Below are 13,933 nucleotides of genomic sequence, written 5' to 3'. Positions count from 1 at the left end.
GTGCTAGTGCTAGATGGATTCTGTGAGCATTAGTCATTTTGCAGGGAATGTGCTCCTTGCTCCTCCTTCCTGTGAGTATAAGAGTAGTTGGGCTTGCTGCCTCTCAGGCAGTTCTTTGAGGGTCTCTGGAAGCCAGGAAAGGGCTGATCTTTCCTTTTGGGTGGTGGGTGAGAAGATCCCCTTGTGAAGTTGGGCACCATGACTATGGGAGCCTCTTTGCTCAATGACAGGTGCAGCAGAACTTCCTGCTTACGTCTTCGTGTGCATCGGGATGGACAAGATAGGCAGAAGAAAGGTTCTGACCCTCTCCCTTATATCGAGTGCAGTGATCTGCGGTGTGATTATGGGGATTCCCCAGGTGAGTCATTCATGATTTTATGTATTTTTCTCTTTAGTGAATGGTGATGTGTAGTCATGGCAGTTTGATTAGAGGACTTTGTAGCTTTTAAAATAAGGATGAAGATCAATTCAGACATATAAAAAGAATATACATATTTTTAAATATTTTTTATTTTTATTTTTTTTAAAGATTTATTTTTATTTATTTAATTCCCCTCCCCTTCCCTCCCCCGGTTGTCTGTTTTCTGTGTCTTTTTGCTGCGTCTTGTTTCTTTGTCCGCTTCTGTTGTCGTCAGCGGCACGGGAAGTGTGGGCGGCGCCATTCCTGGGCAGGCTGCTCCCTCCTTCGCGCTGGGCGGCTCTCCTTATGGGCGCATTCCTTGCGCGTGGGGCTCCCCTATGCGGGGGACACCCCTGTGTGGCAGGGCACTCCTTGCGCGCATCAGCACTGCGCATGGGCCAGCTCCACACGGGTCAAGGAGGCCCGGGGCTTGAACCGCGGGCCTCCCATGTGGTAGACGGACGCCCTAACCACTGGGCCAAAGTCCGTTTCCCTAAATATTTTTTATTAAAAAACTATTACTTATTATAGAAGTAATTCAGGTTCATTGTAGAAAATAGAAAAAAAGAAATAAATTTTTAATTTTAAAATTTTTATTTGTCTTTTTAAAAAAAAGATACATAGATCACACAAAAAAATGTTACATTAAAAAATATAAGAGGTTCACATTACCCTACACCCCACCCCACCCTATTCCTCCCATGTCAACAACCTGTCATCATTGTGGCACATTCATTTCATTTGGTGAATACATTTTGCAGCACTGCTACACCACATGGATTATAGTTTACATTGTAGTTTACACTCTTTCAGTCCATTCAGTGGGTTATGGCAGGATATATAATGTCCTGCATCTGTCCCTGCAATACCATTCAGGACAACTCCAAGTCCTGAAAATGCCCCGACCTCAGACCTCTTCTTCCCTCTCCCTGCCCTCAGTAACTCCCATGGCCACTGTCTCCACATCAATGATACAATTTCTTCTATTGCTAGAGTCACAATAGTTCTATAGTAGAATACCAGTAAGTCCACTCTAATCCACATTTTATTCCTCTGTCCTGTGGACCCTGGGATGGTGATGTCCACTCTACCTCTAAATCAAGAGGGGGCTTTGATTCCACATGGCTGATGGATGGGATTCTTCTGCTTGCAGTTGTAGACTCTCTTGGTTCCCTGGGTGGTGACTGACCATCTTCACCTCCCTGTTAACTGACCTGGGTAAGTCCAACTAACCAGAGAGTAGGTGTGGCAACTCTGCTGAGGCTCAGGGCCTAGCTGGCACATGGCTAGTCCAGATATTCAAGTCTCCTGAGTATACACCAACCCCAGTGTCAACCACAGGTTCAGTAAAAGTGACAGAAGAGGCATGTGTAGAGAGGTCACATCTGAGTCCAACTCCATCACACTCAGGAGCACAAGTTCCAAAGTAGGGCCCACTGGCAAGGCACTGAACTCCAGAGCCATCTCCCATGAGTGTAGGACCTGGGTGTCTCCATAGCCCTCAGGAGCACCAGTACCTGGGGTTGTATCTACTTTGACTGTCTCTGAGATCCTGCTGAGACATGTATAAGTGTGACCCCTCTGATGACCTCCCGACTCATTTTGAAGTCTCTTAGCCATATAAACTCATTTGTCTTTAACATTTCCCCCTTTTATTCAAGGTCTTTTTCTAGTTGCATCACCATCTGGTATTGGTAGTAATCCCTCATCACCAGGGAGGCTTATCCCTGTGAGTCATGTCCCATGCTGGGGGGAGGTAATGCATTTACATGCTGAGTTTGGCCTAGAGAGTAGGAACAATTGAGCAACATGGAGGCTTTCAGGAAGTAACTCTTAGGCACCCTGCAGCTCTAGGCCTCATTGGAATTTCAAACACACAGGCTCATAAGCATAGTCATTAGTAGGAAGGGCCCGTCATTGGACCATCCTTCTTCACTGGCCTTTGCCCTTGCACTTGGGGGATTGTTGCTGTTCCTTTGGGGAGTGTGACAGAGCTCCCCTGGCTGGGAACTCAGCACTCCCTCAGTTGTCATGTGTAACTCTACCTACTATGACAATACCCAACAAATATCCAAACATTTTTATATACCCTATATACATGCCCTGGGGAACTGCCTCCCACTCATGGGTCCCCCATCAATGACACCCCACACCAGTGCTCCTCCCCTGCCTTAGTTGAACCCCTCTGTGATCCAAAATTTCTTCAAAAATGAAGCCTAATATATTGCCAAATTCAATTAGTAGGAAAATGCAATAGTAATGATAGGTTTAAAGGTTAGAAATAGAATAAATTCTGTATTAGTCAGCCAAAGGGGGCTGACGCAAAATACCATAAATTGGTTGGTTTTTATAAAGGGTGTTTGTTTGGGGTAGGAGCTTACTGATACCAGGCCAAAAGGCATAAGTTACTTCCCTTACCAAAGTCTATTTTCATGCATTGGAGCAAGATGGCTACCAACATCTGCGAGGGTTCAGGCTTCCTGAGTTCCTCTGGGCTCAGCACCTCTGTTTTCTCCACAAGGTCAGCTGTAGATTATGAGGCTCTCTAGACTTTGCCTCTCTCCACAAGGTCAGCTGTAGACTATCAGGTAAATGGCTCTGTCTCATTCCCTGGGGTTTCTTCCATGTCTAAGGAGCCATCTCTATTCCTCTGTGTTCTTCTCCTGGCTCAGGTCCTTTCTTCCCGGGTCTTGCTTCTGTTTTCTCTGCATGCTGACTTCCTGGGGCTACAGCTTAAGACTTCAGCATCAAACTCCAACATCAGAAACCCTCAACAAATGACATGGCCCAATGAAAGCCCCAATCATAACTCAATCATGCCCACGTACAGACCAGATTACAAACATAATCCATTATCTATTTTTGGAATTCACAACCATATCAAACTTCTACAAATACTAATTTAGAAAAACTAAAATAAAAAGCTCATAATCCCATTGCAATGACAGCTATAAGTCATTATGTATTTTGTCAAAACCTATAAAATTGTGCAGGGCAGAGTGTACACTATAATGTAAACTATAGTCCGTGGGTAGTAAAATGCTTCAATATGTGTTCACTGATTTTATCAAATGTACCACACTAATGAAAGTTGTTTCTAATGTGGGAAAGTGTGGAAGAGGGAGGGTGTGTGGTATATTGGAATCCGCTATATTTTGGATGTAATATTTATGTAATCTAAAGCTTCTTTAAAAAATATTTTTAGAAATAAAGTAAAAATAAAAAGTTCATAATCTGGCTTCCCAGAGATAGTGTTGGATTTTTTTAACTTAGAAAAAATTATTATAAAAATGTGTGTATATAACATAGTAACAGTTGTTTTTCTATAATGAATATTTTAAAAATAAAACTATCTGAAGTATTTAACGATTGTTAGAAGTAGGAAAACAATGTGTTATTGCCTTTAAAGAGTTAGCAAAAACACAAGAGTTAGCAAAAAATAGGCAGGGATTTTACCAGGCAAATAGTCCTAGTAAACATCCACCATCCATCCATCCATCCATCCATCCATCCATCCATCCATCCATCCATCCATCCATCCATCCACCTACCCATACGTTCAGTCAAGATTTCTCCAACATTTATTATGTGTCAAGTGCTGTTCTAGATGCTGGGGATACACAGTAGTCAAGTTATGTAAGTGTAATGAAGAAAAGTAAAATAGGATGAGGGATAGAGTGACTGTGTGTGTGTGTACTGCACACACGTGTGAGCATGTATGTGCACTGTTTTATCTAGCGTAGTTAAGGATGGTCTCTCTCTCTCAGAGAAGGTGACATTTGATCAGAAACCCAAATGAGGGAGGGAGCCATGAAGACATCTGGAGGATTTAATGAAACAAATATTCAGAATTGCTCCAATTGAAATACTCTTGATTTTCATTGCAGTAGATTACTAGTTTTCACTTTCTAATATGCATAAAAATCCCCTGAGGAGCTTGTCTTTAAAATGTAGTTTCTTAGTGAGAAACACTGCTGTAACTACTAAAATGACCTGTACATTACTATATTTTGGCAAACTACACACCCCAAAGAACCTTTTGCATCCAGAAAAATACCCACCCCCATCCCCCCAGAAAAAATGGTAGGAACATTTTTATTAACAGACTTAATTTTTCAGAGCAGTTTTAGGTTTACAGAGAACTTGTGCAGGAAGTACATAGTTTCCATATGCCTCCTTTCCCTGCAAAGTGTCTTCTATTATTAACATTTTGCATTAGTGTGGTACATTTGTTGATGAACCAGTATTGATACATTATTAACTGAAGTCCATAGTTTACATTAGGGCTCCTCTCTGTTGTACAGCTCTATGGATTTTGAGAAATGTCATTTACCCACATTACAGTATCATAAAGAATAGTTTCTTTCCTGAAAATGTCCCATGTTTCACCTATTCACTTCTCCTGTCCTCCCCCCACCTCAGCCCCTGTCAACATTGATCTTTTACCATCTGTAAAGTTTCATACTGGCTTCTTTTGCTTAACAATATGCACTTAAATTTCCTTCATGTCTCATCTCGTCTCATCTCTTCTCGTCTCTTCTCGTCTCTTCTCTTCTCTTCTCTTCTCCTACTTCTTCTCTTCTCTTCCTCATTCTCATCCTCATTCTCTTCTCATTCTCATCTCATTCTCATCTTATCTCTCCTCATCCTTATCCTCATCTTCACCAGGGGCAGGAATGGAACCCAGGAACTTGTATGCAGGAAGCCAACGCTCAATCACTGTGCCATTTAGGCTCCCCTGAGTTGATTCCTTCATTTGTTTGCTTGTTATTTTTGTTTTAAGGAGGCACTGGGAACTGAACCTGGGACCTCCCATGTGGGAAGCAGATGCTCAACTCCTTGAGCCACATCCACTCCCCTTTTCTTTTTTTTAGAGCAGTTTTATTGTGATATATTCACATACCATGCAATCCATCCATTACTAGTGTGTAGAAACACTACTGATATTTATGTCTTGATCTTGTATCTCGCCACTTTGCTGAACTCATTTATTAGCTCTAATAGCTTTGTTGTAGATATTTAGGGACTTTCTAGGTATAGGATTATGTCATTAGCAAATTCTGAAAGTTTTGCTTCTTCCTTTCCAATTTGGATGCCTTTTATTTCTTTTTCTTGCTTAACTGCTCTGGCTAGAACTTCCAGCATAATGTTGAATAACAGTGATGACAGTGGGCATCCTTTTTTGTTCCAGATCATAGGGGGAAAGCTTTCAGTCTTTCACCACTGAGTACAGTGTTAGCTGTGGGGTGTTTGTATATGCTCTTTATCATGTTGATGAAGTTTCCTATCTTTTGAAGTGTTTTTATCCAGAAAGGATGCTGGATTTTGTCAAATGTCTTTTCTGCATCAATTGAGAAAGCATGTGGTTTTTCCCCCTTCAATTTGTTAATGTGGTATTTTACATTAATTTATTTTCTCATGTTGAACCACCTTGCATACATGGGATAGAACCCGCTTAATCATGGTGTATAGTTCTTTAAGGTGCTGTTGTATTAGATTTGCAAGTATTTTGTTGAGGATTTTTGCATCTATATTCATTAGAGAAATAAATCTGTAATTTCCTTGGCTCATAGCATCTTTATCTGGCTTTGGTATGAGGGCAAAGTTGGCTTCATAGAATGAGTTCATAGTGTTCCCTCCTCTTCAATTTTTTGGAAGAGTTTGAGGAGGATTGGGATTAATTCTTCTTGGAATGATTGGTAGAATTCACTTGTGAAGCCATCTGGTCCTTAGCTTTTCTTTCTTGGGAGGTTTTTGGCAACTGATTCAATCTCTTTATTTGTAACTGGTCTGTTGAAGTCTTTTATTTATTGTAGAGTCAGTGTACTTGTTTGTGTGTTTCTAGGGATTTGTCAGTTTCATCTAAATAGTCTAATTTGTTGGCATACAGTTGTTCATAGTATTCTCTAATGATCCTTTTACTGTGGGGTCAGTAGTAATGTCCCCCCTTTCATTTCTAATTTTATTTATTTGCATCTTCTCTCTCTTGTTTCCTTTGTCAGTCTAGTTCAGGATTTGTCAATTTTATCATTCTTTTCAAAGAACCAACTTATGGTTCTGTTAATTCTCTCTATTGCTTTTTTACTCTCAATTTCATTTATTTCTGTTGCTTGTTTTTTTCTTTCCTTCTGCCTGCTTTGGGATTAGTTGCTTTTCTTTTTCTAATTCCTCCAGGTATGCAGTTAGGTCTGTGATTTTATCTCTTCTTTTTTAGTGTAGGTGTTTAGGGCTATGCATTTCCCTGTCAGCACTGCCTTCGCTGCATCCCATAAGTTTTGATATGTTGTGTTCTCATTTTCATTCATCTCAAGATATTTACTGATTTCTCTTGCAGTTTGTTCTTTGACTCACTGATTAAAAGTGTGTTGTTTAACCTCTCTATATATGTGAATTTTCCAGCTCACTACCTGTTTTTGATTTTCAGCTTCATTCCATTATGGTGAGAGAAAGTGCTTTGTATAATTTCAGTCTTTTTAAATTTACTGAGACTTGTTTTGTAACCCAGCATATATCCTGAGTATGATCCATGAGCACTTGAGAAGAATGGATATCCTGCTGCTTTGGGTTCAGTGTTCTGTATATGCCTGTTAGGTCAAGTTCATTTATCATATTGTTCAAGATCTCAGTTTTGTTATTGATCCTTTGTCTAGATAGTCTGTCTATTGTTGATATTCCCCACTATTATTGTAGGGGCATCTATTTCTCCCCTCAGTTTTGCCAGTATTTGCTTCATGTATTTTGGGGCACACTGGTTAGGTGCATAAATATTTATGATTGTTCTTTCTTCTTGGTGGATTGACCCTTTTATTAATATATAGCGGCCTTCTTTGCTTCTTATAACAGTTTTGCATTTAAAGTTTATTTCATCTGATTTATAGCTACCCTGGCTCTTTTTTTGTGTGTGGTTTGTGTGGAATATCTTTTCCAACCTTTCACTTTCAATCTCTTTGTGTCCTTGGGTCTAAGATGCATCTATTGTAGATTCATATGGATGGATCACACTTTTTCTTTTCAATCTATTCTGCCAATCTGTGTCTTTTTATTGGGAAGTTTAATATTATACATTAACATTAAATGTTATTGTTGTAAAGGCAGTACTTCAACCATTTTGTTCTTTGTTTTTTATATGTCATATCTTATTTTTGTCTCTTTTTACCCTTTTATTTACCCTTACTGATAATCTTCATTTTTATACTCTCCTCCAAATCTCTCTCTCCTATCTTTTCCTTTCAACCTGCAAAACTTCCTTTAGTAGTTCTTGTAGGGCAGGTCTCTTGTTGATGAACTCTCTCAGTTTTTTGTTTATCTGTGAATATTTTAAACTCTCTCTAATTTTTGAAGGACACTTTTTCTAGATCAGAATTCTTGGCTGGCAGTGTTTCTCTTTCAGTACCTTAAATATATCATATTTTCACCTCTGCTTCTGCTAAGAAATTGGTACTTAATCTTATTGCTGTTCCCTTATATGTGACAAATGTCTTTTCTTTTGGTGCCTTCAGGATTCTTTTTCTTCGGCATTTGACATTCTGATTATTATGTGTCTCGGAAGAAGTCTGTTAGGATTTATTCTGTTTGGAGTACATTGCACTTCTTGGACATGTATATTTATATCTTTCATAGAGAGTTGGAAAATTTTGGGCCATCATTCTCTCAAATATTCTTTCTCCCCCTTTTCTCTTTTTGTCCCCTGCTGGGACAAAATGTGTATATTTGTATGCTGCTATACATGATGTGTATATTTGTATGCTGCTATAAGCCTCATGTGCAGGATTTTGTGTGGACATCAGTTTTCAACTTATTTGGGTAAATATCTAGGTGCACAATTGCTGGGGCATAAGTTAAGACTATGTTTAACTCTGTAAGAAACTGCCAGACCGTCTTCCAAAGTGGCTGTACCATTTTGCATCCCCACCAGCAAAAAATGAGATTTCCTCTTGTTCTACAAAACCTGTACTTTAATTCGTGATTTGGAAAATAAGGTCACTATACCAATAAATCAAAATATTTTAAATATATTCCCTGGCTGTTATATAGCTATCAAGCAACAGTATATCAATGTTTAGAGCAAAGTATTGTTAAGTTTTCCAGATTGTTTGAAATTTAAGTTAATGAATTACTTCCTTTTATGGTAACATTTGACTTAATTAGCAGGGTTAGCAAACCAAATGTTTTACGTAACTCAGTTTTCCAGGTGATTGAAATACAGCTCATAAATAAAAAAACTATTCAGGACAAGAAGCTCTCTCCTATTTGAGAGGACTTCAAATCTTTTTGTTGTTGTATTCTTAAGTATCTTGTGTTATACTGGTCATGTTGGTTGAGGTGCCTTTGAGCTGCTAAAGACTGAAGGGAAACCCAAAGCCTTCAAGTTCTATAGCAGTTAATCCCCAACAATAATGGGAAATTTTAGCAAGTGACTGGTGGGAGATTTCTAGAAATAGAGCAAGCAGCAACCACAAATGTCTCCCCTTTAATAAAATTTCTCCCCAGATAGCAATGTCAAAATACCATGAATTATTTTCTTTTTTTAAAAAAAATATTTATTTTTTATTTCTCTCCTGTTCTGTACCCACCCTCCCCCAGTTGTTTGCTCTCTGTGTCCATTTGCTGTGTGTTCTTCTGTGTCCGCTTGCATTATTTTCAGCGGTACTGGGAATCTGTGTCTCTTTTGTTGCATTATCTTGCTGCATCAGCTCTCTGTGTGTGTGGCGCCACTCCTGGGCAGGCTGCACTTTTTTCGCACTGGGTGGCTCTCCTTATGGGGCTCACTCCTTGCACGTGGGGCTCCCCTACATGGGGGACACCCCTGTGTGGCAGGGCACTCCTTGCATGCTTCAAGCACTGCGCATGGGCCAGCTCATCACATGGATCAGGAGGCCCTGGATTTTAATCGTAGACCTCCCATGTGGTAGGCGAACGCTCTATCCATTGAGCCAAATCTGCTTCCCTGAATTATTTTCTTAAACCACATTAATTCATTCAACAAATAGGAACTGAATGTATTACTTAAGGTGATGCTAGCTGCTTTAATAGATGCATTCCAAAATCTCAGTGACTTAACATAATAGACAATTATTTCTTGTTTCATGTAAAGGTCAGTGTGGTTATAACTCGTTGGTGGCAGTGGGAATGGTGAGGGGTTGCCGGGCTCCATGGAGACACTCAGGGACTCAGGTACTGCTATCCTCAACTGCTTTCACTCTGGGCCTTGACACCCAGCTGGCCAGTGGGGAAGGAGAGAGAAGATAGACTATGGAAGGTCTTTATGGATTACACCTTGAAGTTGAACACATAGGGACAGCAAGACTGCCTTGGAGATCAGAGAAGTTTTGCTGTTGAGGGATTGATCCATCAGCCAAAAGACCCCCACAAAATTCTGTATGAATAATTCAATTATCACTTTTAAATTATTTTGTGAAGATAATTTATCAGCCTTGGGCTTCTGCTACAACAGCCTCAATCAAGGTGTTTGTTTATGGCACCTTGATTCATTCTGCTGGATCACATTCCAGAAAAAGTGTGTCAATAATTGGTGCAACCAGCCCTGACTGGACATGTCTTATTCCAAAGCAGTCTTTCCAACTGGCTTTTATTTCACCGTCCAACCCCTCCAAGACTGAGTTGTATGGGTGGGGGGCAGGGGGTTACAATAACATTTTTCTCTAAATTTCACAGAGATGGAAAGCTTTTGCAGACCATGAATAGAGTTTATGAGATAAATTCATCCAGAAAAAGAATTCTTAATGGTTCTGAGAAATACTGGAGGAATTAGATTTTTTAAGTAGTAATTTTAAAGGTTTTATGTTTTTTCTTGAAAAAAATTTATTTACAATGGTCTCTGTTGCTTATTTTTCCCAGGGTTACCATATTTGGAGTGTGGTGGCATCTATGGTTGGAAAATTTACCATGGCCGCAGCTTTTGGCCTTATTTACCTTTATACAGCAGAACTGTATCCAACCATTGTGAGGTAAGGGTTATTTAGTTTTCTGTGGTGTTCCTGTTACTTCACTTATGTGTCATCTCATTATATTTGGCCTTTGAGTACAAAATGCTTTCTTTCCATAGATGTTACCTGGAACTCAGAGATATGGGAAAACTACATGATGACTCTGACTCTGAGGCTTTGTCTATACCTCATTGGCAAGGACATTAATGAAATTACTTTAAAATAACACTCTTTTATCCTAAAACCATTTTAAATCTCAAATGCAGTAAACACCCACTGACTCTCCATATGACTCAAGGCTAATTTTCTCAGGATGTGTCACTCATTGTAGATGTCAGTAGTCCTTTGCTCTCTGAGAAGTCCACCTCGTTCAGAGGCTTTCAAAGCTGGCAGCTCATCAGAATCCCCAAGGGATTTAATAAAATCCCCAGCTCAGGCCCTATATCAGACATCCCAAATCAAACTCCAAAGATGAGACTCAGGACACCACCTACCAATTGGTCTGAATCCCACTGATCTAGAAACCACAGGCACTTTAAAAAGGCTTGAAAGGCTTTTCAAACAAAATTTTACTTGGAAACCCGTTATGTGGGGAAGAGAAAGACAGAGCTCTGTTGGGGGATCTAGGGTCACCCCCTTCTTGTTCTAGGGGGCTGTGGCAGAACCTCTGGAACTCCATAAAAAAGTTTGTCAGGGATAACAGAAGAAGAGTGTGTCATGGGATTGTCATTTAGCCCAGTTGTCTGAGGGTGGAGTTGGAGGATTTTCCTCATTTCTGCCTACTTCTCCTCCAGGTCTCCCAAAGCGCTTTGGGAAGAACAATCTAATAATAACTACAATTTCCTTCCATAGTTCTTATCTTCTCAATCCTCAAAGCAGCTCTGTGAGGTTAGCACCATGGCTTCCATTGCCCAGATTGAGGAATTGAGACTAAGACAGGCTTAGGAGGCTTGGTCAAGGTCACGTGGCTAGTTGGTGGACAATCAGAACTCAGATCCACAGCTTTTGCCCTTTTGTGTCACCCACTGAAACTCACAAGAGTTTTAATGGGACAACAGTGCTTATAACAGCAAGTGGTAGAGTTGGGGTGTCAGAAGGGAAGGTATTTTGGACTCCTCTCAAGTCATACAAGTACCAGCCATGTGCAGATGTACAATAGCAGGCAGGCAGAATAACAAATTGAGTTCTCACACTTACAGTGTGACAATAGGGGAAACTCTTTTTTTTTTTTTTTTTTTTAGGGGAAACTCTTATTTCATGTGGGGAATGCAATAAGGTGTGAAGTTGTGTACTTGCTGACTCAGGTGGAGGTTCTGGGCTCCCTCATGGCTGACTCAAGGAGGAGAGAACTCCTTAAATCAGGATGAATGTCTTTGTCACATCCTGTGGGGCCCTCTTGGCCTTTTGGAAGAATTTCTACCCAGCTATAAAAGGCTGCAGGTTTCCCCAGTTCTGCATTCAAGTTGGATAAGATCCACTCATACCTGGCACATATTCAACTCTCAACACATATGTGCTGAATGAATGTATATTATATGCATATATGCAGAGCAGTATTCATTGTTACTGTGGATATGTTAGGATAATTTTTAAAGACCTTTGTTTGTTTACAACTGCAGATACATGGACTCTCAAAAATTCCCACATACGAATATTTAATACAAGGGATCAACTCTAAGGGCTCTTTGCACACCAGGCTGCTGTGACAAACACCACACAAGGGGGTGGCTTCACCAACAGGAATTCATGGCTCCCAGTTGCAGAGGGTGGAAGGCTTGCTTTCTCCTTGGAGTCTGTAGCATTCCGGTGCTGGCTGTTGGAAGTTCTTGGAGTTCCTGGCATTCCCCTCTTGTGGCATTGTCCGGTTGTCTTTCTAAGGCTTACCCTGCTTCAGGTGGACCACACCTTAACTAAAAATAACATCTTCAAGAGGTCCTATTTACAAGGGGTTCACACCCACAGGAATGCCGATTAAGAATGTGTGTTTGTTGGGGGTACGTAATTCAATCTACCGTAACACCCACATGCTGTGAGTGCAGTTGGCATATGTGTGCTTTTTTTCTCAGAAAAATCTTGTTCATTCATCAGGTTCTGGTAAGGATGTGTAACCCAAAAAGATAAAACACCATGGAATTAAAGAGGTACTTATTCAAAATAAAAGGACATTCTTTGTTTACTAGTAGACATTCTATAGGTTCCCTTTAAATAACCTTTAAAGAAAAACATTTAAGATATTATTTGACTTAATTCAACTAGAATAATCAACAGATATAATAATTTTGTTTTCCCACATATGCATTCCCTACCCCAAAGAAATTCCTGCTCTAGCAGATTGATTCTGTCCTCAGTATGAGAGTGGATGAATACACGAGGGCCTCATCTGCCCAGCAGATGAAGAAGAACTGTTGTTGACATTTTAGGGGGACAGACTTGAAGTGTCTGGAATTATCTGTGGGCTGGTATAAACCATTGTTTCACAGCATGTGAATATAAATCACAGATGGTTCTTGGAAAATTAAAATAAAATCAACATAAAATTATTTCCAAGTCTATTAAGCTGAGCTTGAATTTTCTTATTTATTCTCAGTGCGGGGGTGGAAAGGGTGGAAAGGGGACTAGTTCCATCCATCGCCATTTATTTGCACTTTACTTGTTGCTGGCTTTTGCTGCTATCTTAATTCGCCTCCTCTTTTCAGGTCACAGGCTGTGGGAAGTGGCAGCATGATGTGCTGTGTGGGAAGTATCGTGGCCCCTTTCTGCATCTACCTCACGAGCGTCTGGAGATTCTTGCCACAGGTGTTAATCAATAATTAGAACCTGACCGAGACACAGAACAGCTAATTGCATCCTATTATTTGGATTTATTGGGAGTTTGTAGAAAAATTATTACCAGCTCACTAGTCAGTAGGTAGAGTAGTTGTTGCTGTTTTTTGTTTGTCAATTGCCTTCCAGCCACTGGTGAGCTGTTAATTACAACCCTGCCTGCCAGACATGGGCCTCTCCTCACCTATATCTTGAAGCCGGGTATATTAGTCAGCCAAAGGGTGCTGATGCAAAATACCAGAAATCTGTTGGCTTTGATAAAGGGTATTTATTTGGGGTAGAAGCTTACAGTTACCAGGCCCTAAAGAGTCCAACTCAAGTTACCATAAGAGGCATTTTCTCACCCAAAGTCTGTTGCCATGTGTTGATGCAGGATGGTGGGCGATGCCTGTGAGGGTTCAGCCTTCCTCCTTCCTCGTAAGGATCTGTGGGCCCAGCTTCTTCCGATCTCAGCTGTAGGCTGGCATAAGACTCATCTCTTTCCCCAGGGCTCATTTCTTTTTGGGCTCAGATGCTCTGGTCTCTCCATAAGGTCAGCTGTAGTCTATCAGGCTCATCTCTCTCCTTGGGACCGTGTCTATGGGGCACTCTCTCTTCCTGCTTATCTGCTTCTGTGTGTCTACTTCCCTGTGAGTCTGTTTTATCAACCCAAGGGGGCTGGGACTCGACACTGAACCACACTCTAATGACGTGGTTGGATTAAAGCCCTAATCTTAACAAAATTTAATCAGACATCTCAGCTGAATCTAATAAAACAAAGGAT

At 40.4% G+C, this 13,933-nt stretch overlaps 1 protein-coding gene across 1 annotated transcript in view; it reads left to right on the top strand.

Moving 5' to 3' along the window:
• The window catches only part of SLC22A16 (solute carrier family 22 member 16), a 47,285-nt gene that overhangs the window by 25,090 nt on the left and 8,262 nt on the right, over positions 1–13,933 (top strand). The window contains exons 5-7 of the mRNA XM_058307286.2: positions 231–358; positions 10,259–10,368; positions 13,044–13,143. Coding sequence (XP_058163269.1) covers positions 231–358; positions 10,259–10,368; positions 13,044–13,143 — 338 coding nt within the window. The remainder of the gene's footprint in view (positions 1–230; positions 359–10,258; positions 10,369–13,043; positions 13,144–13,933) is intronic.

Source organism: Dasypus novemcinctus, chromosome 11 (assembly GCF_030445035.2).
Source record: "Dasypus novemcinctus isolate mDasNov1 chromosome 11, mDasNov1.1.hap2, whole genome shotgun sequence".
In the NCBI taxonomy this organism is placed as follows: Eukaryota; Metazoa; Chordata; class Mammalia; order Cingulata; family Dasypodidae; genus Dasypus; species Dasypus novemcinctus.
The sequence above is the reverse complement of the archived record's forward strand: the minus strand, read 5'-3'. Positions and strand labels throughout refer to the sequence as shown.